Source organism: Nannospalax galili, unplaced genomic scaffold (assembly GCF_000622305.1).
Source record: "Nannospalax galili isolate Female #2095 unplaced genomic scaffold, S.galili_v1.0 scaffold158, whole genome shotgun sequence".
NCBI lineage: Eukaryota > Metazoa > Chordata > Mammalia > Rodentia > Spalacidae > Nannospalax > Nannospalax galili.
In genome coordinates, this window is record NW_008345290.1 from 1651001 (window position 1) to 1673832 (window position 22832).

Below are 22832 nucleotides of genomic sequence, written 5' to 3' on the forward strand. Positions count from 1 at the left end.
GGCCTGGCACTTTTCTCCATTCTTGGTTCTACTCAAGTGGAATGGGGTGATGACAATGGCTGTAAGATCCCCTAAGTCTCAGAATAAGCGCTGATGTGATTTCTAACACGTGGTGTTTAGGTCCTGCAGTGGTCCAGTAGGCGACTAGGCTCCTGTGGATTGCCTGACCATCTCTTCAGCTACTTGTAGCTCTTTTGGTGAACTTGGGTTCCAGACTGAGCACAAGATGCTGTTGGAACAGAGGTCACGAAGCCCACAGACACCATTGTAGAAAAAGGCAACAGGGCAAAGCATGAATGGTCTGTTTAACATAGTCTTATATTTGGAAAAGCAGTTAAAAATAACACTTGAAAATACAAGATAAGGTAACGGTTACCTATATAAGTTTTAACCTTATATTGCTTGGCCATTTTTACATATAAATTATTGCTTCCTAGCTTCGATAAATACACAGCACAGTCATATGTACAGAGGCAGAAAGCATGGGCCATACGAAAGGAAACACTGGCGATGGCAGTTCTGGTAATTCAACAAATGTCTCATATTTACCAACTCTTAGAATGGTGGAAAACTACAAAGTGTAGTCCCTGAGAAGTTAGGTAGACGCCCGGACTGCAGGCTTTCTGTCTTCTAATTGTTATCGCAAGCTGGCATGTCACAGCAGTCCTACGCAATGATACATCCAAAGGCAAAAGTCCTTGCTTCCGGTCATTGATTTCATCCAAGTATTTAATAACAGTGTAATACGAATACAATAAATAGGCTATGCAAATAAATAGTACTCTGCTAAAAAATGTTTAGTATATACAGCTTTGCTTTACAGTAGTACATTTTCATCTAAGTTTTTGGCAATTTTTAAAAACTTGTTTCCTCTACCAGTCTAAAGCAAAATTGGCTTATTCAGTTAACGAGCAGGCTGAAATTTTAAGGACATGTCTTTGAAGTTGAGAAGAAATCCTGTGTTGGACAACTGCAATGGGCCTGATCTTCCAAACATTAACGATTCTGCCCAGTTTCTGAGAAGCCTGGGTGGGTTGTCCCATTTCGTTTGGGATTTGCAGTATATGTGTTGGCTATAGCAAAACTGCAGGGCAGGGATTAAGAAGCTTTGAGGGGCCAGTTCTAGAGATCAGAAATCCACTCCAGCGGCAGCTCTTCCATGTCTGCCTCTTTTATGCAAATCTGAGAAATGTCTCCCCATAAACCGGGAAGCATGGGACTTTATGCTCGTGTTTCTAAACCGAAGGTATGTACCACATGACCTCTGACCTTGCAAGTTAGGAAAGGATTGATTCTCAGCAAACTCAAGGATATTAAAAAGATGTGAATGAAGGTTTGAATACGTGCCACCACCAAGCCACCGCTTGGCAATTACAAAGACTGTAACAGCGAATTTCAAACATGTAGTTTATGGAGGATTTGCAAACACCATACATTCTTTTTAAAAATTGGAAAGGTGGTGATTTTAATTACATGAACTTATGTTCTGCTGTCCTGTGCTAAATTGTAAGTGGTTTTGCTTTGCTGGAATGCTGAAAATTCAAAAACCCAAGGGCCACTGGAGAGCTGTGCCATTAACCAAAAGAGCACATGTAGAGGGGCCTGGCCATCACTCCCTGGTGACAATGTCAATTACATAGGGTTTGGAGAGGGAATGGAGAACTTATGCAATGTTAAAATCCAAAGGGAAATGGGAAGAGCCCTTAGATATCTTCTAGTCCACCCTTCTGGGGAGAGCAACACTGATTCTGAAGAGGCTGAGGTGAAGCTCTGGCAAAAGAATAGGGCCAGCCTGGTCATGGAGCGCCAGCTCCCACAGCTGCCCATTTCCTGAACAGTTCAGGTTCCTTAGGAAAAGCTTGCTGTGGAGCAAAACCGGTTCCCACAATTCTGCCTGGAATTTTTAAATGTCAGATTTAAGACTCCTCAAACTTCTGAAATTTCTAAACTTCTTGTCTGAGAAATCTCTAAAAACACATGTTAAAAGTAAGAAATATTTGTGGATTTTTAGATATTCAGAAAACAGGGACGAGAAGGCAAATCTAAACCAAATAAAATCCTATCTTCCTTTTGAGGAAAAAGCAACCATACCATGCTCTCCCAACCTGTTTTTACACATTACACAGGAATATCTCAGTGCACCACACAAGACATTTTAAAACATGATGTGTGTGTGGCCCATGTGGCCAAGTGCACATATCTGAACTGGGGTCTACACAAACTATGTTCTACTGAAATGGATCTCCACCGAAAATCAGTTTGAAACAAAAGGTTCTGCTTGGAGCAATGTAGGGCTAGTGTAAATACATTAAGTTGCTACAAAGACAATGGTCAAAATGGCCTTACACAACTGCACTAGCCCAACCAATCCTGGTTGCCAGCTTAGAGAAAAGATGCAAGTGTTTGTGCTATAAGTCTGTGCTGTTCTCAGAAATTGCCAAGAGCTTTGTAAATGCTTGATCCGGCACCAGGAAGGTGGATTTCCCTAGTTTTATGGCTCTAGTCTTCTCTAACAGGTCTCATTCTGTTGTTGGCACCATAAAGCACTTTTCTATAGGGACCAGACATGGTTGGAGTGTTTGTATAAAATCTTGTAGCATTCTTTTTGACAGTTCTACCAAAAACACTTTCCATATAGTTCCTTCTAGCAGTATCTCAAGTGCACTGTGGTCCTGAGCCCAGGAAACAGCATGGCTCTCAAGGTATTCAGGAGGCAAGGGGCATGCCTCAGACTGCAGTAATGAGGATGGACAAGGTGCTGAACAGGCCAGGAAGCAAGTCTGTGTGGACATGCAAGAGCTGACCCTGCAGGAGGGTGAGAAGCACACTGAAGTCCCTATGATTAGAAATGCATGGACAAATACACTGGACAGGGGCCTTGTATTGTAGTAAAGGGATTAGCATCTAGCTAGCAGGGAGGGCAGGCTTATTTTAACCCATAAGCCTTCTGCTTCCTTGAGTGTTCAAGGAAATCCTCTAACCAATCCTTGAGACTAGCAAGAGCCCTGTTTGGTACAGGAGACCAGTTTGTAAAAATGGGAGTTAAAAAAAGAAAAGAAAAAGAAAAAGACTCAAGGGGCTAAGTCTTTGGGAAAAAGAAAAGAAAAAGGCTAATTACAAAAAGGCTTCCTACTTTCCTAGTCTCCAATATAAATCAGACTTCAGGTGTTTCTGGGTGTTTTTTGCTTACTGAAAGTTTGGTAAGTCCAATTGAAAGCTTCACAAACTCAACCCCATGTTCCACTCCTGCCCTTTACCAGCTGATCTTCAGATTCTGTGGGCAGGGAGCCCAACTGGGGTATGTAAAACACAAGACTTCTTCAGGCACAAGAACATGGACACTGTGGTCTGTCACCTTAGTAAGCAGATTTGAGCACCCACGGACCTGGCACTGTGCTTTTCTGAAAATCATATTGTGCCCCACAAAAAAAAAAAAAAAAAAAAAAAAAAAGTGAAGAAAATTCCCAGAAATTAATGTCAATTTCCTAAAGCCTCCCTCCTCATTTCCTTATGGGAAAAGTGACTGTCTACTTTGCTTACAGGGGCAAATCAGTGGTGCAGATTGCAGCTGTGCAGAGATCAGTACGTGACTGTGGATGCAAAGATGCACGCCTGGCATTTCTCATTGCACAGCAGGGTACATCTGTCAGCTGCTTGTCTCCTAATGCAAGTGGCTTTTGGTGATGTCAAGTTTATAGTGACAGAGACCTCTCCTCCTCCTGGGACCTCTGGAGAGACCATCACTCACTGTCCTCGGGTATTCTAAGTCTCTTAACAGCCTATGGGCAGACACATGAGGCCAGGCAAAGTGTCAGTCCTGCCTGCTGTACCCATGCGCTATTGAAAAAAAATAAATGGCCACTGCATATCAAAACGTGGTTTCTTCTCTTGATGCTGGTGGACCACAGCTGAAGCTTGGACTGGATCAAAATAATAATTACAAGAAAGACCTTTCTGTTTCAAGGATGCCTCTGACTCCTGCCTTCTCATTCTGACAGCAGTGGAGGCCTCTCCCACCTCTGATGGCTGACATCATTTCCTGAACTTGCTTTGGCTGGCTTTCCTGCACATGTGTTGGGGTATGCTGATAAAACTCAGCAACTTCTTTTCTCACAGGAAGTAATGTGCTGACTGGATGGACACCTTCTCTTCTCAAAGTGCTGCAGCTGCTGGGGTGGTGAGAATGGCTCAGGCTCGGGGCTCTAGCCTGTGGGAGAGCTCGAACAGGGCCTGCTGGCTGTCGATGACATACAGGTGGTTGACATAGGACTTCAATTCTTGGTGCTCCTTTGGAGACATGTCACCTCCTATTTTTTAGAGGGAAAATGAAGAATCAATCTAATGAAAACAGTGATGTTATTTTTAAATAGCAGTAAATCCCACATGAAGGCTTAGAATAAGCTAGTTCTAGAAGCAGTGTTCTCATTCTAACAGTGAAAATGACTTCAGTTCAAATCAGACAAGCAGACTGATAAGGCATTTACAGCATTTATCACTTAACAGGACAGACTACTTAGAAGTCGTAGTATTAGCCCCTATACAGATGAGGAAATTGAGCAGAGTCACACAAGCACAGCCAGGATTCAAAACCAGGCCCCATGGCTCCTAAGTACATGTTGAGCCCCATGCAGTACAGCCTGTGCAGGTGGCTCGCACTGGTTTGTGCCTCTCAGTCTAGAATTGTTAGGAATGAGTGTCTGAACACAATAGCTTGCTAGATTATCCATTAATCTGTTTACTTTTCAGATTTCATATACTTTTTTGGTGTCTTTACTTTTTGGAAAAAAATTAATGAACAGATACCACAGGATAAAATCTCAGGTATAGTTAATAGGCATAGTGGGTTCACAAAATATGTGTCTGGGCTAACATTCACCCAGAAGGTAAGTAAGGAAGTTTTCCACTAGCAAATCCAGGGAGGTAAAGGAATCATGGGCTACTAGAGGTGTTAGTGAGTTGTGACTATGTATATGCCTTGCTAGGGACAGCTTTCATAAGGAACCCAAGATAAAGCCCATGGAAAATGGGGCAAGTCCAGTAGCACAATAAAAAAGAAACAAAAACAAAGTCACAGGAAGGATGGGGAGATGATGAGGGGTGCCACAGTGAGTCTGGCAAGGGAGCTCAGCCGGAGTGGGAGGAAAGGATGCAGTTGCAAAGTATTTTCTGTAGCATTTCCCCCCTTGGTGAATACAATTTTCCTCTCTTCTATGAAGAACATGTTTTATGAAAAAATAATTTCAGATCTGTCTGTCACAAGTAGTATGTAACTCTTCCATTTAACAGCAAGAAAACCCTCTGGTCTCCACAAATAAAAGGATGGAGAGTTAATTTTTTTTTTTTTTACAACTGGAAAAGATTATTCTAGAATGCCTTCTCTGGAAGACATCAAGAAATTGCTTTTAGTTTGGTAAACACTGGTTGGTTATAAAGATAAGTTTGTTGTTAGTTTGTAAGCATTCAAAATATGTCAGGATGAGTAGTCCCAACAATCACAACTGACCCTTGCAGGGCACTTCATAGTTCACAACTGTTTTGAGTGATATCATAGTATTTTATTCCAAATATTAATTGGCTAACTAGGTTCGTATACACTGTTAAAAATGAACTCAGATAATTTAGTCTCAACCAAAACTTCGTGTCTGAGCTGCTGTCATATTGGCAGTACAGTGTCCTCCTGTGGAAGCCTATTTTAGGCACCACATTTGTATCCCAGGAAGTCTGAGCTCAGAGGCTAGAGGCAGGGTCATGCTGCTGAACTTGCCAGTCATTCTAAGGTGTTAAGCAAGAGAAGGGGTGGGTGCTGGAGAGCTTTTGTCTAAAGTCACCCTGGACAGTGTAAGCTCGCCTTCCACAGGAGGACACTGATCTGTCACATCTTGTCTTTCTCTACATCCAGAACATGCGGAGAGGGAACAGTGAGACTCTAGAAGATGAATACAACACGTATACATCTGTGCATATGCTTTATAGTCTGTTTAAACCTGGGGCCACCAAATACTTCTGACAGCTTGTCAGTACCACTGTACTGCCAATATGTGCCACTCTTCCTAACTTCAATTACTCACCAAACTGGTTGGTCCTGCAGTGTCTCAGGGTTCGGACAGTGTCTGCAATCATGTGCTGGAAGACAGAAGAGGATGCAAAGCAACAGAAGGTCACCTAGGGTGTTACAGAAGCAGCAGTGCCTGCTGGGACAAATGGTAATCATCTGGGTATGAAATGAAGAGCTCCACTTGGAGCAAGAGATAATTCCAGTTGATTTACTAAACTTCGATTTTTCAAGAATATTTAGTCCTTCTGTGTAAAAACAGTCGCTCCCACCCTGGGTAGCAGGTATTCTGAGCCATGGGCAAGCATGCCATACTTCTGCCCACATTTGCTTGTGCATTTCCTCTGTGGGTAAGGCATTGCCTTCTCTCCATGAAGCTTGTCTGGGGAGCATGGTATATACCGGTTTTGTATCACGGTCACCACTGTCGACTTTTCCTTTTAACCAGGTACCCCACAGGGCTTTGCATGCCTAGGACACAGGCTCATATGTGAGCTACCACCACCGTAAGCGGGGAATCAAACCTAGGGCTTCTTGCATGCTAAGCTGACATGCTACCAGTTTTCTGAAATGTCCAGCTTTTGGGGGGAGGGGACAGTGCTGAGGCCTTGTGTATGTTAAACAAGTGCTTTAACGCTGAGCCACAGTCCCAGACCTGAATTTTTAAATTTTCAGACAAGGTCTCACTTGGTTACCCAGCTAGCTTAGAACTAACTCCGTAGCCCAGGCGGGCTTTAAATTCCCAATCTTCCTGCCTCAGCCTTCTGAGTAGCTGGGCCTGACTGAGCTTTTGACAACACCCCATCTCCTCATACTTGTGTACCTACAATAGTCTTTTAGCTCAGTCCACTATTTTCAGTGTTCCATGATGACAGAAATATAGTGTTTTGGAATAGACTGACCTCCACTTCTATCTACACAGCTGTCAGAGCAATCACTAACTGTTGTCATCATGTCCTAGTCCTTTGGAGAGTCACACGAACTCCCTAGTTTGTTTCATATCAAAACCCCAATATACCTGTATTCAGGAATCCACATCATTTGTTATCTGGCCCTCCAGTCAGGCTTTTACATCCTCCCTACATAGGCCAGTCCCTGAATTATCCACAGACTGCAAACCACCAATGAATTTTTGCTAAAAGAATAATGCTAACGCTAAAAAACCTTCTCACTTAAAATCAGCTGAATGACAGAAGCACTATTTGAATCCGACCTGCTGATTAAATTGTTCCTGTCACTGTACTGCTAATGCACTTCTCCTAGGTGGAGAATTCAGTAGGGCAGTGATTACAGCAGCAGTTTAGGCGGCATTTGCAAAGGAAATGAGACCTGACTCATGTCTGTGTGAACCGATTGTTACATTTCCTTCCTCAAATTCTACCCCAATTCCCAGGACAGTTTTCCCGTTGTTTCAGGTTGTGGCGTCACACTGATTTCTGTCGCATGCTATCTGTGCAGCTTCTGAAAGGATGGCCCTAATGTAAGGCTGGATGCTGTGTGCTATACTTAAATCTGAGTCCTGATTTTCATCTTTGGGGTTTCTGACTGAGAGGGAGGGAGACATGGCAAAAGATCATGCTCATAATATCCAGGAATGAAAAGAAAAGAGAGTGCCCTTTGCTTCTTCATCATTTCATAGTTTGAAGTAGAAACAGAGTTGCTGAGGCAGCAAGGAACTTAGCCTAGGGAACAACAGAAATCTTATTAGACTCATTGCGCACTCCTGGATCTGCATGTGGTCTGAGATAATGTGCTGGCCTGTGTCAGTCAGATAAAGATAACACACAGAATTATCTGCTAGGTGGTTTAAGTTAATATCTGCCATGAGGAATTGGCTCCTCATATGTTAATTCACTTAGGTCCTATTGGTTGATTACTGTGAACGATGATCCTGTTTCACTGAAAGCCTGTCCTTGGCTAAGAACCATTCCTTAAAAATATAGTCTCTGTGAAGGTGGTCCAGCACCTGAGCAGAACACTGACCTGAGTATGATATAAAATTGATTTTGTCTTTCTGAAAAAAAAAAATTCTAACCCCATTTGTCTTTTCCATGCAAGGAGGTCAACTTGAGGCATGCCGAGTCCAAAGTGCCACTTGCTTTAAGGGTCAGATCACCATTTCATGCAGTTTTCTCTCTTTAGAAATGATAGGCTAGGGGGTTGTGGGTGAATGGCTTAGTGGATAAGAAAATTTGCGGTGTAGGCAGGAAGACATGAGCTCAAATCCCTATAACCCACATTAAAAAAACTAGTCATGGCTGTGCATGTGCCTGTGTTCTCAGCACTGGTGGTGGTGGTGGGCGGGGGCGGGGGGGGGGATTGGGGACACAAGAATTGCTGGGGCTGGCTGGTCATCAGTCCAGCTCTGGGTTCAGTAAGAGACCCTGCCTCAAGGGACTAAAGTGGAAGTGACAGATAAGGACACCTGACATCCTTCTCTCTCTCTCTTCCCCCCGCCCCCCACACGAAATGATGTGCCAGTAGTTGTCTGATGGCTAAGGGCCTGTTGTGTTTTGTTTGTTTGAAGCAGTATCTAATACTGTAGCTTAGGCTGGCCTGGAGCTCAGGCTGAACCTGAGCTTGTGGGAATCCTCTTGTCCCAGCTTCTTAAGTACTGGGCTTATAGTCATAAGCCAGCATAACTAGCTTCTAGGATATTTTCTTAAACTTCCTCAAAGAATTAAGGGTGTACTTATTGACATCAGTGAAGACAGTATTTACACTTTGTGTTAATCCCTACTGTTGGGCTCTGCTGAACTATACATGGTGATGAGAAGGAAAGAGCGTGAAAAGAGTATTGGAATCTTTCCATGGCTTGTTCCCATTGGTACCTGATGGAATTGTTCTTTCACTGTGGTGGCACCGAAATGACAATGAATCTAGCCAAGCCACCGGTTCCCTTTAGGGAAAAGGTCAACTCCCAGTCCGCTCTTAATAGGCAATAGTTGGCTTTTAAGGAGAGCAATGGCTCTTTCCTGTGTCTCCACTAGGTCACAGAGAAAAACTCACTAGACCTTTACAAAGACTTCTACTAGGGTTGACACAGTACATCCCAGATCTTCCTGCATTCTAAGCCAGACCACTGGTCAAGAGGCAAAATAAAAATTTATCAAAATTTTCATATTTGTGCAATCATTTATAAACACCAAACACCAGGAGTGAATCTGCTAAAACTGAGAATTCTAACTGAGGTTTCTAGCAGATTTCCCGAGATTTTCAGGACAAGAAGTTCATATTTTTCCCATTTCTGGGCACAATGGTTTGACTACAGCATCTGAAACAACTAAGCTCTGATTCTAAACTACTCAGGGTAGAGAGAGACTTGAAAATGTATCTATGTTTCCACCTCAGAAATAACTTGTCATGAAACCATCATCTTCGGAGAGGCTAGAGGGGCACTACAGAAAGTCCCTGGAGGACGTCCGTCTTTGAGCGTCCAGCTCTGGGTTTGGGAAGTTATGTAAGACCCAGCTTCACTCTTCCTGTGCTGCCTCAGCCTAAGTGTGTTGAGCAAACCTGGTGACTGGAGCAGAGCACCATGAAGCCAAGGTCAGACCACCAGACCTCATGTGGATGCCTCAGTCTGAACTGTTGTTCATTGTCTGGCACTCCAGCCTCAACTGACCTTCTCTCAAGCCTGAAAAGAATTCATGGAAGTCCATTACCTTCACTGAAAAGGTCACACAAAGGTCAAGATGCCTGGAGAGGGGTGCTGGAATCATTTTTGACTATGAGGTTAACATTTAATCTACGACACTAAAGGTCATCTGTCTGACACATGCAGTTCTCTGGTTACCAAGTCTTTCTGGAGCACTACCACCTTCTCCAGCTCAGTTCTGTAGATAACTTCTCATTGGCCCAAGGGCAGGAAAGGAATGCTAAGGTGCCCACTGAGAACAAAGTATCTGTGGCTGTCCTGGAGGTAATTTAGGAAAAGACTTCTCATGAAAGAGTGCAAAGGGAGTGACTGGACATCCAACACTCATAAGGAGTTGTCCCTTCCCCTCACTTCAGACTCCACAAACCTTAGGTATAAATCTAAGCATGGGCTACTGGGAGACAGACACATCTCTCCAGGATTTTTTTTTTTTTTGCTCCCTGTATCAAAAACAGTCTACACTTAGGCTTCCAGAGACACCTGTGGACAACAAGGCTCCTCTGATGAGTGGGAACGGATTCTGAGAAAAGCACCACATTTTTATTCCATAATGCTTACACAGTCACTGATGCTAACCAAAGGAAATTCCATTTAAAAAAGGCACTCTCAGAATCTTGCTAGCACACTGATTCTTACGGAACATACTGTGTACTAACATTGGTCAGCAGGCAGCAATCAAGCTCCTGAAGTCTCCATGTGTTCAACAGAGAAAGATACTCAAACCACTTCCTTTCCAAAGCAGGAGATAAGCATACCTTCCCTTTACGGCAAGGGGGAAAGAAGGAATAAAATTTACGTACCAGTTTTTCAAAATTGACAAGATTATCCAAGAATGTTTTATTTCCTTCATGAATAAATGTTACATCTGAAAATTAAAAATATGAAGATAAATGAACTATTAGGAATGGATCAAGAAGCAGAGCTGTAGTTATCAACAATGCAACTTAGGATTTTTTTTTTTAGACATTATGGAATTATGCCATGCACTTGACAAGGCAACCTGAAAACAAACCTGGATGATATCTGATGCAAAAGTTTATGTGTCCGTTTGGGAGTGGTGGTGGTGGGGGTGTGCGTACAACATTCTGAAAGCATTACTTTGCACTTAACAATGAAGAGTGAACTTTAACTTGCTTGATATAAGCTAATGCTATTCTGTAACTTAATTTACTCCGTTATGTTTTAGGTCAGAAGACCGAGGAGAAAATAAATGAATATTCATAAGCAACAGGCTTTTAATATTTATATGCTTGCTTTAAAAAAAAATCTGGTAATGTAAATTAGACTTGCTTTAGTTCAAACAGTTAAGATTCAGATTTAAAGTTTATCTTTAAAAAATGAAGTTGAGGGTTAGAGAGATAGCTCAGTGGTTAAGAGCACTGGCTACAAAACATGGTTCAATTTAAAGGGCACGCAAATAACCATGTTGTCATCAACATCAGAAAGCCCAAAGCCTGAAAAACGCCAATGCACAGAAACACTGAGAGTCAATAAAAACTGTTATCAAGGTGGGAGCTCCCAAAACCTGCCAATAAAACCCTAAACTCCCAAGAGAAACCTGCCAGGAGGGGACACCAGTTACACAGTTAGCACACACATTGATACAGCTGTCCCTAAGATGTCCCTGATACACTGTGGTTATAGGAACTTCTTGTCCTTTTTAAGATTTCTTTAAACTTATGTCCTAGTAGGAAAACCATTCACAATTAATTATATAGTCTTCTTACAAGCCCTCTGGCTATTTCACTCTTTCACACTTTTGCTTTTCAGAAAATAATTGCAAGCTTTCATTTTATGACACAATATTTAGAGAAGAGTAGTTCAGAGTTAGCTTTCACAGTTTGTATATAGTGAACATAATGCTGCACCCACTCTGCCTCCACTGAACAAGCCTGGAAGCTTGGTCTTTCATCTGCCTGGTTCCTTTCCCTCCCCCAAAATCCATGTTCCTAAGGACAGTGATGACCAGTGATAATATTATCAGATACAGCTTCAAGTGCTTTACCTGATTCAATCCATTCAATTCTCATAAAGGCCTTCTAAGGGATCCATAGGCACTAAGCATGTAAAGAAATTGGGGTCTGAGGGGCAGCCATAGGTAAGGGCCAGGACTCCTAGGGAGGCTGGGTCCTCTTGACATGGACATAGCTGTGAAAAAGTTTCGGTCTCTTCTTGCTTCTAGCTAGAGTCAATCTGCTGAATTTCTGGACCACCAGTTGTTCTTGCAACTTTTAAAATGTTTCCCTTATTATTTCCTGTATGTATTCCTACCTGCCTTAATCTCTCCCTTTAGATTCTGCTCAGGAATCTCAATCTCTCTCTCTCTCTCTGTTGCAGTGTAGATAGCAGGTGTGTAATAGCAAAAGTGAGAGATGAAGGTTGAGCTAAAAGACTGGGTTGTGAAAATTTGCCATGGGATATGACCTGCCAGATCCCTGTCACCAGGACATACCTGAGCACATTCCAAGGTACATTAAGGTGAAAGGACACTGTTTGGAGACAGAAAATGGTAGACACCTAAACTTTCCTTTCATTCAAATACATCACAGATCTGCAACAATGATCTCTGTGGGACCCTGACTCGTCCAACCGCTTCTTTCTGCTTCTGTAATTTGCTTGGCTTAAGGAGGCACTAACTCCATTTTGACTAGTTGTTTCAGGCAAGCCTGGGCATGCCCAGGCATGTTATAATCTTCACTTACCACCCCCATCCCAGAAAGCTATAGATCAAGCAAGCCCGGGCATACAGCAGCCTTATAAAGTAAAAACAGAAACTTCTGGCCCCACAGATAACAGTCAGTGCATTCCAATGCCCTAAAGACAGCCCCTACCAATAAGAATCCTCCCCATACTCAGGGCATAGGACCATCCAATCATTTTAAAGGATGCTTGGCGCTCGTGGATGTCTGTGAAACTTCCCTATAAAAGTCTACACCACCCTAGATTGGGGCTCTCAGTAAGGATCTGCTGCATAGGTGAAATCTGAGGGCCCGAGCTTAAGCCCGAATAAAGGCTCTTTGCTGTTACATACACTCCGGACTCCTTGGTGGTCATTGGGGGTTGCGAGATCTGGGCATAACATTTGGGGGTTTGTCCCAGGATCCCCAAGACCCCACAGGATCCCCGGAGAGTTGAGCCTGGTCTGGCCGGTAAGTGTCTTTGTCTCCTTGTTTGTGTTGCACGCTCTTGAATTTGGGCCCTGTTACCTTGTTAGCCTGTTGGCGGTCTAGGTGGACGCGCTGGAAGATCCCAGGCCATGGGACTTGGGAGACTTCCTGGACCCACCTGATAGGGATTGGATCCTACTTGTAACTTTGGAAGGGAAAGGCGGGTCGTGCCCGCTGAGCAGCTGAGAGGCCGACATCCCACTTTCAGTTCTTAAGGAGCTGGGAAGTATTGTTTTGTCAGTGTGTGTCTTTGTGTTTTCCGTGCTATTTGTGACTTACTTAGTTGAGGACATGGGACAAAGTCAAGTAACACCTTGGAGTCTTTTCCAGGATCATTTTTCTGACATCAAAAAGAAGGCTAGAGGACAAGGGCTGGAGGTCAAAAAGGGCAGACTCTGTCCTTTGCAGGAATGATTGAGCAACCTTTGACACTGGATGGCTGAAAGGGGGAACGTTTGACCTCCCCACTATTTTCAAGGTTAAAAATATTATTTTTGGGCAGCCAGGACACCCCAACCAGGTTCCTTATATTGCAACCTGGCAGGCCCTGGTTGAACAGCCCCAACCCCCATGGTTCAAACCATTTTTGCCGCTGCAGGGTTCGAAGACAACCATCCTCACCCTGAGTGATGACGAGTGATGACTAGCATCAGAAAAGTGAAACTAAACCGTCTGCCCCACTTTATCCTGTCCTCCAGGGCTGAACGGAGGAAGAACTTCTGTGTGAGCCTCCCCCATATCTGCCCACACCGCGGCACACCAGGGCATTTAGAGCCTCCAGGAGAGGCTGAGGCAGCCCAAGCCCCTAGGGATGAGACCCCGCCCCCCCAAACTCAGAGGAGGGTCCAGAGAGGACAGCACGAGCAGCGGCACGGCAGCCTCCACTGTCCTTCCCTTAAGGGCAGTGGGACCCCTTAACGAGGCAGGAGACCAACAGATGCAGTATTGGCCATTTGCCACCAGTGACCTCTACAACTGGAAATTGCAAACGGCCAAATTCTCTGAGAAACCACAGGGGCTTATTGATCTGTTAGAATCTGTTCTTTTCACCCATCAGCCCACTTGGGATGACATCCAGCAGCTATTACAAGTTCTATTTACCACAGAGGAGAGGGACTGGATCAAAAGTGAGTCCCGGAGCTGGTCCCCGGGATGGATGGGAATCCCACCACCAACCAGGTGCTGATCGATGAAGCCTTTCCATTAACCTGACCAAACTGGGACTTTAATGTGGCAGAAGGTAAGGAGAGGCTCTGGGTCTACTACCAAACTCTAATGGGGAAGGGGTCTCTGGGCTGCCGCAAGGCGCCCGACCAATTTGCCTAAGATTAGTGATGTGCAGCAAGAAAAGACAGAATCCCCAGCAGCCTTTTTAGAGAGGATCCTTGAGATGTTCCGCATTTATACACCCATGATCCAGAGGCACCAGAAAACAAGATTGCAGTTGTATTGCCCTCTGTCAACCAGTCAGCACCCGACATTCGGCACAAATTACAGAAACTAGATAGACTGGCACATAAGACTCTGCCAGAGCTTTTGGCAGTGGTAGAGAGGGCCTATAACCACAGAGAAAGCCTGGAAAAAAACAGGCCCTTCTGGCCTCCCCAGCCCTAGGACTCCCGAATGTTACTAAGCCTTTTCTTCTTTTCATAGGTGAAAAGGAGGGGGTGACCAAAGGAGTCCTAACTCAGACTCTGGGTCCCTGGAATAGGCCAGTGGCATATCTATCAAAAAAACTGGACCTGGTTGCTGCTGGATGGCCACCATGTTTGTGAATTATAGCAGCCACGGCTCTTCTAGTCAAAGATGCAGACAAGTTGATCTTAGGGCAAGAATTGTGTATCACAACCCCTCACGCCATCAAGGGAGTTCTCCAGCAGCCACCCAACCGCTGGTTGAGCAATGCTCAGATGACTCACTATTAAAGCTTGCTCCTTAACCCCCGAGGATCCGTTTTCTCCCGAGCACAGCCCTCAATCTGGCCACACTGCTGCCCCATCCAGACCTGGACACACCCTTGCACAACTGCACGGGGATCCTGAGCCAAGTGCACAGGCTCAGAAAAGACCTGACCGACCAGTGGAACCAAGTGGCTTCCTGATGTAGAAGCCACTTGGCTCACCGATGGCAGCAGTTTTGTGCAGAATGGACAGAGGTATGCAGGGACAGCAGTAGTAACAGAGACCAAAACTGTCTGGGCGGTGGCTTTACCTGAGGGGACTTCAGCCCAGAGGGCTGAGCTGATAGCCTTGACTGAAGCTCTTTAATTAGGCAAGGACATAAAACTGAATGGGTATACAGATAGCTGGTATGCCTTTGCCACAGTCCATGTACATGGGGCCATCTACCAGGAGAGGGGGCTGCTCACAGCTGAGGGAAAGACTATCAAAAATAAACAAGAAATCCTAGACTTACTGGCTGCCCTATGACTACCCAAGAAACTGGCTATCATCCATTGCCCCGGGCACCAAAAGACAGATATGCCTATAGTCCGAGGAAACCAGAAGGCAGACCAGGTTGCCAAGGAGACGGCCCTGAAAGCAACCTTAGTCCTGGCTATCCATCTGCCGGACCCAGGGCCACCTGTGCTACCAGACCAACCTTATTATTAGGAAGATCTGAAGCTGATATACAAACTTCCCATGATCCCAAAAGATTGACACCTGGTGGCATACAGGGGACTGCAGGATGATCCTGCCAAGTAACCTAGCCAAAGATCTTCTCAATCACATCCACCGGTCCACCCACCTGGGCACTCGAAAGACAGAAGACCTCCTAAGAAATGCCCATCTCAAGGTTCTGAACCTCCAATCACATGTCAATTCAATCGCCTCCAAATGTCTTAGCTGTAGGCTGATGAATGCTGAGAACCTTCCCAAAGAACAGGGGACCTGGTTGAGAGTCTCCAAGCCCAGAGCCCACTGAGAAATGGACTTTACAGAGATAAAACCGGGCAAATATGGTTATAAATATCTTTTAGTTCTGGTAGATACTGTTTCAGGATGGACTGAAGCATACCCTACCAAGCATGAAAATGCGCAAATGGTGGCCAAGCGGCTACTTGAAGACATTCTTCAAGGTATGGTGTGCCGGCTCTTCTGAGCTCAGACAATGGACCAGCCTTCACCTCTCAGGTAACGCAAGAGTTTGCCAAAATATTGGGGGCAAAATGGAAATTACATTGTGCCTACCAGCCCCAGAGTTCTGGACAGGTAGAGAGGATGAATAGAACCCTAAAAGAGAACCTTACTAAATTAACCATGGAGACTGATGGGGAATGGGTGGCTCCCCTTCCCTTTGCCCTGTACCAGGTATGGAACTCCCCCATCTGTTGGGTTTAACTCCATATGAAATCATGTTTAAAAGACCCCCTCCCATTCTCCCCAATTTAAAAGCTGAATTGCTTGCTGAGTTTGATAACCGTCAATTGCTTGATTCTCTTGAGGCTGTGGCACGCACCCACATGGACGTGTGGCCCCGTCTGAAAGCCATTTATGAGACTGCTCCTCCTCCCACCCCATACTACTACCAGCCTGGCGATTGGGTCTACATCTGCAGACACCTCCCAGAGACTCTGGAACCTCGCTGGAAAGGACCTTACTTGGTGCTCCTGACAACCCCGACTGCAGTGAAAGTAGACAGAGTTACTGCCTGGATTCATCACACCCACTTCAGGCTAGCGAATCCACACCCAGATCAAGATGACCTTCACCCTTCACTGATCACTGCACTGGATCCCAAAACATGAAAAGTCCCCAAGGACATGGACAATCCCTTCAAGCTAAGACTTTATTGTTCTTAAGGGCTTCTACATTGTCCTCTGGCAACGCTCACCCTGACCTTCCCAGCACTCTCTGTCAGGGAAATGTACCAAGGGAGGAACCAGGTGGTTGGCACGGCTGACTGCTGTCGAGAACCCCTAGACATAATAGTCCTAATAATGTTAACTATTGGACCATGTGTCATAAATCGGCTGGCTGCCTTCATTAGAGAACGGGTGAGTGCAGTACAACCCATGGTCCTGAGGTCCCATTATCAGCCCATAGACCCCCTCATTAGAGACCCCAACCCAGACCCATGATTGGGTCATCCCTAGTTACTAGGAGAGGGAAATGTGGGACCCTGACTCATCTAACCTTCTGTGGGACCCTGACTCGTCTAACCACTTCTTTCTGCTTCTGTAATTTGCTTGGCTTAAGTCCATTTTGACTAGCTGTTTCAGGCAAGCCCGGGCATATGGCAGCCTTATATTATAAGGTAAAAATAGAAACTTCTGGCCCCACAGATAACAGTCAGTGCATTCCAATGCCCTAAAGACAGCACCTACCAATAAGAATCCTCCCCGTACTCAGGGCATAGGACCATCCAATCATTTTAAAGGGTGTTTGGTGTGCGTGGGCTTCTGTGAAACTCCCCTATAAAAGCCTACTCCACCCTAGATTAGGGCTGTCAGTACGGATCTGCTGTGTAGGTGAAATCTGATGCCAGAGCTTAAGCCCGAATAAAGGCTCTTTGCTACTGCATACACTCCGGACTCCTTGGTGGTCACTGGGGGTCGTGAGATCTGGGTGTAACAATCTCCACCACAAGACACACACTCAACCCCACTCTACTGTAGGGGACCATCGCCCAATGATCTCCATCATAATACACACACTCAACAGCCACTGTACCATAAGGGACCATCGCCCAATGATCTCCACCATAATACACACACTCAACCCCCATTCTACAGTAAGGGACCATCACCCAGTGATCTCTACCGTAAGACACACACTCAATCCCCACTCTACTGTAAGGGACCATCACCATGAACATCACACACAAGGTACATGCTTCTCATCTACAGTACCCTCAGCTGCTCCTGGATCCTGTCCCAGTGCTATGAGGATTCCTCTCATCCCTTTCTGTGCTGGATTACAGAGCAGGGAAAAGCACACAGTATGACCAGAAAATGCAGCTGAGGAGGAAAGCAGATGGCTGGAAGGATAACCTGTGGCCTCAGGTAACTCACTTAATAATCTTCCCAATTACTGGGAACTATTTACAATATGAAACATGGGAGGCCCAATCTTTTCCAGAGTTCAACTTGGTCCTATTTTCTAATTAAAACCAACTCAAAGTAGAAAGTACACAAGTGGGAGAAAAAGGAGCTTTCATTAAATACGAGCTGGTAGTTCAAATAGAACTAGGCATGGTAACTCATGCCTTTAACCCAGGAGGGAAAGGCAGGCAGATCTCTGTGAAGTTGAGGCTAGCCTTATCTACATAGCAAGTTCCAGACCAGCTGGGACTACAGAGACCCTATCTCAAAATAATAATAATAGCAAACAAAAACAATAAATAGTTCAAATAGCTATTTAATTAAAATGTCTAAGAATTAAACTATGTATTTTTCCAAAATGTATAATAGTATGCATAATATATATCTTCTGATCCACTTGCGTCCACCTCCTGAGTGCTGAATTACAGGCATTCACCATCGTGCCAGTTTTATGTGGTGCCGGAAAATGAACCCAGGGCCTTGTGCATGCTCGGCAAGCACTCTACCAATGGAGCTACATCCCTAGCACATCATTTTATTTTTCTTTTGGAAATCATTTCAGAGAAAAATGAAAGCTTCAAAAATAAGAGAATACTGCTATTGTTTAACTTTTTATAACGATATAAATTAGGATAAGGAAAAATAAGTGTTTAAACTCAAGGCTTCTAGTAAAAAGAAGGACATTTAATTTACTGCTTGTTCTTTTGGAATGAATGAATGCATTTTCTACAGAAAAGAGAGAAATTTGTCTTGCTGCCAACAGGAAGGTCTAAACTCAACAGAGCAGAAAACTGCATTCAAGACAGGTGTGGGACACTTGACTGTGTTAAACGTTTTGGGGGAAGAACCACCGATACACAGCTGAAAGCTCTGCTTGTATCTAAGTTAAAGAGATGGTGTAAGAGAAGACATCATCTCACAAGCACTTTCTATACTTTCTTATCCAAATCAATTCCTTTCCCACATCTTTTCTCATTTTCTACCATTCCCATTTATGTTTAAATAATTCCGTGTTACTTCCATCTGCCACCACTCACCCTCTCTCCAGTTAAAGGCATTTTATGTTGAAAAAAAAAATCAAATTGATAGGTCTGAATAAACTTAAAAGCAAACAAATTTAAAAAAATAAAATAAGCTTTTAAGTTGTAATGCTGGCGTTATAGTCACTCCTTACTTTCATTTATTTGTTAATAGATTCTTTCAGCTTGAATGAATTATGCTGTGCACCTCACAATCATCCTGTGTTGTTTTCTTGTTTCACAGGGATTCTGGCTTCATGTGAGATGAAAACTAGGAGTGTCTGCAGAGAAGCACAGAAACTCACTGCAGTTTTCATGGCTACAGAAGAGGGAATGCCAGCTTAACTGGCAGCTGGGGAAGCAATGGAGGCAGTGGGGAAGAATGGCCAGCCCAGCCAGCAATGTAACCCTTTCCTAGAATCATTTATAGGATCCATCATTGGGGCCTGATCCTGCAGACAGGAACAGGTCTCAATGAAGGGCTATTTATTATTTTTTATGTGTATGAGTGTATTGCCTGTATGTATGTGAGTGCACCTGTGTTGTGCAGTGCCATAGAGGTCAGGAGACGGCATCAGGATCCCCTGGAACTGAAGTTAAGGACGGTTCATAGTCCCCATGTGGGTGCTGGGAATCGAACCCGGGTCCTATGAAAGAGCAGTCAGTGCTCTTAACTGCTGAGCCATTTCTCCAGCCCGAAGGGCTATTTCTATACAATCTCTTGAAAGAATCAAAATGTGGTCAAAGAAGAATCCCTTTCCTTGGGAAGCACTGATGTGGAGATGTACACAGACTGTCAGGAGTGCAGGCCATATTCCACAGACTTCCTTCTCTCTCACTGATGCCCTTGCTTGACAGATTGCTGAGATAGCAGTAAGTGTAACTGACATATTCCACATGAGTTGGGTGTGCTCTACAGAAGAGAGCTCAGTGGTATAACATGGAGCTGTCAGATGTACTCCCAACTAAAGTCCACTGTTTGCACTACCAGCAGTTTTCATGCACTGTATAGCCTTTGTTGCCCGACGGGATTTCTCACACATCAGCATACTATGGGCTGCTGTCTGAAACGTGGAACATAAACAGACACAACTGACTGCTGTTTGGGTTCTTTATGCTGGTCTTATTCTTGTTTGAATTAAGTATAACATGGTATTAAAGAAAATAATACAGGGCTTAGAAGCAAAGCAAAATAAACACATAAAAGTTTTCAGTGCCAAGTTGCCTAAGTCAAGTGAAAAAGCTTTGACATCTGCTCAAGTACAATGAAGCATTCTAGACATTTCACAAATAATCTGAAAAACTATTCTATGCAGATAGTTTGATACGAATATCAAAGTTATTATAAAGAAATAAGCCAAGAGCCCCTTTTTGTCTCCTATACTTAGAAGGACAAATTTCTGGATGAAACAGCATAGCATAAAAAATAGGAAATCATTACCTTTAAGCAATAAGGGCATGAAAGGGATTTTTGGTGGCTTCATCTTTTTGAATGCATCCCTGTAGGCTTTATGGTTTAGGGAAGGATCCTGCGAACCAAGAAGATTACAAAGAAAAAGAAAAATCAATGTGCCATAGAAACAATTCTCAATCTACCTTAGCTGTACAATTTGAACACGATTTAGATATAGATAGATTCTTCCTAAGAATGAGATAAAGATTTCCTAGGAGAATAAACTCACTAAATTAGGGCAGGAAATCTCAGCAGTGCATGAAATTCAAGTTATTGGTTTACAATAAATGGGAAATGACTGCAAAAGACAGAGACACCTTTTGATCGCCCTATTATTTTCCTCAAATAGGCTCTTTAAGTAGTTTCCTCTGCATAATTTCTATCATGAGGTAATCTCAAAGTCTTTTAAGTACATTGCAAAGAAAAACTGCCCTCCAAATACAAAGTCAATGCCAAGAAAACCAAGAACATTGCTTTATTGTGTTCTAAAAAGAAGCTATAAACTTTGCACCTAACCCAAGAAACAGTAAGAAAAGGAGGGAAGATGAATGCATAGCACACTAATTACACACTAAATTTATACTGATTACTTTCATGCTGTGATGGAAAATGCCTTAAATGTCTTATCAAAAATCATATGGAAAGGATTATTCTTACAACTTTCAGAGGAAAGGAAAAGCATAAACTATCATTTTAATCATTCCCTTAGAAGCAAAGCTCTGTGGGTCTGTCTGTATCTATCTACCCATCCATCCATCCATCCATCCATCCATCCATCCATCCACCCACCCACCCATCAATCATCTATCAATCTATTTGCCTATAATCTACCTACCTATTATCCATCTATCAACCTACGATTCATCTATCAATCATCTACCTACCTACCTACTTACCTACCATCAATCTTTTTTTCCTTTTTTTCTTTTTGAGACAGGGTCTCCCTGTAGCCCCAGTTGGCCTGGAACTTGCTTTGTAGACTAGGCTGGCTTTGAACTCACAAGAGATCTGCCTGCCTCTGCCTCCCAAGTGCTGGGACTAAAGGCGTGTACCACAATGCCTGGCCTTATTATTTATTTTTGAACCAGGGTCTTATAACACAGTCCAAGCTGGCCTGAACTTTGAATCCTCCTGCTTCAGCCTCCCCAAATTCTAGGATTACACCACCATGTCCAGCTTAAAGCTATATTTTTAGAAGCAAGCAGTAAATCTAGGTTCTCTGATACTGTGAAGTACAATGTCACCAATATTAATTTGAAGAATAAGTTCTGTTTACTTACCGTTAAACTTTCAAGTTCAGAAAAAAGTTTCTTAAATTTCCCAGGAATTTTCTAAAAAACAAATACAAACAGAAAGGTCACAAGAAAGTAGTTTTTGTGAGAAGCACTAAGGGTTGTCCCACTGAGTTGTGTTGACTCACAACACATTTCTAAATATCTGTCATGGGGCTCTGCTTGATTTTATCTCATTATGCAATTTTCATCATCTTCTCAATAGACTGTCACAGGCATATTGCTAAAAAAAAAAAAAAAGGCTTGACATCATTCAGGAATCTAGCTGGTTAGACATTCTACACATTAGTGGGTATTTAATAAACACAGATTTCAGTTTTATATCTTCCCTTTAATAAATGTGCTCATCTTTCTAACAGTTGGATCGAGTGGGAAATTACAATATTACCTGACTTTTTTATATAAATGATATAGATGTATTTCACAGCAGAGGCCAGACAGCGAAGGAACATGAAAACCTTAAGTGACACAGCTTGCACTGTTAGTGGGTTGAACAATTTAATTGTGAAGTGTAACAGAGACACATAAAATGTCAGATAGGAACATGTGCCATTCTACCAAGTTAAAATTTAGGGCAGATGAAAAAGGACTTGGGGATGTTCAAGACTGCTTTTAACATGAGTAGGTGAAAACCTGAATCCTGTCACACTGACTTAGTGGCCTGTGATAGACAGCTCACCTAAACAAGGCTCACTGTGAATTCTGCCCCTGCCCCTTTCCAGCTGTGTGCCTGGTCTGGGTCTCCACCTTCTCTAAGCTGAGCCACAGAGAGACGACTCATGAAATGTACAACTGTCCATAGCTGGTGCTTAACAAATTCCAGCTATTAACATGAACAACAAGGTTCAGGAAGATGTGTAATGTTTGAGGTTGTTTTTGGTTTTGTGTGTGTGTGTGTGTGTGTGTGTGTGTGTGTGTGTGTGTGTGATATAAGCTGGTGCTACAAATTCCAGCTATTAACATGAACAACAAGGTTCAGAAGATGTGTAATGTTTGAGGTTGTTTTTGGTTGTGTGTGTGTGTGTGTGTGTGTGTGTGTGTATGTGTGTGTGTGTGTATCTGTATGTCTAAGTTGAATCAAAATAGTGACAGAGCTTCATACTAATCAAACTTTTAAACTACTTAGATTTTTCAGTTTAATCATTTT

At 43.5% G+C, this 22832-nt stretch overlaps 1 protein-coding gene across 3 annotated transcripts in view; it reads right to left on the bottom strand.

Annotated features, from left to right (window-relative positions):
* Positions 1-299: 299 nt before the first annotated feature.
* Positions 300-22832, bottom strand: part of Rapgef5 (Rap guanine nucleotide exchange factor 5) — a 257063-nt gene continuing 234530 nt past the window's right edge. For all 3 annotated transcript variants that reach the window (XM_008841456.3, XM_029567584.1, XM_029567583.1), the window contains 5 exons: positions 21674-21724; positions 20382-20469; positions 10511-10575; positions 6069-6123; positions 300-4307 (listed from right to left, as the gene is read on the bottom strand). In XM_008841456.3, coding sequence (XP_008839678.1) covers positions 4189-4307; positions 6069-6123; positions 10511-10575; positions 20382-20469; positions 21674-21724 — 378 coding nt within the window. In that variant the 3' untranslated portion in view covers positions 300-4188. The remainder of the gene's footprint in view (positions 4308-6068; positions 6124-10510; positions 10576-20381; positions 20470-21673; positions 21725-22832) is intronic.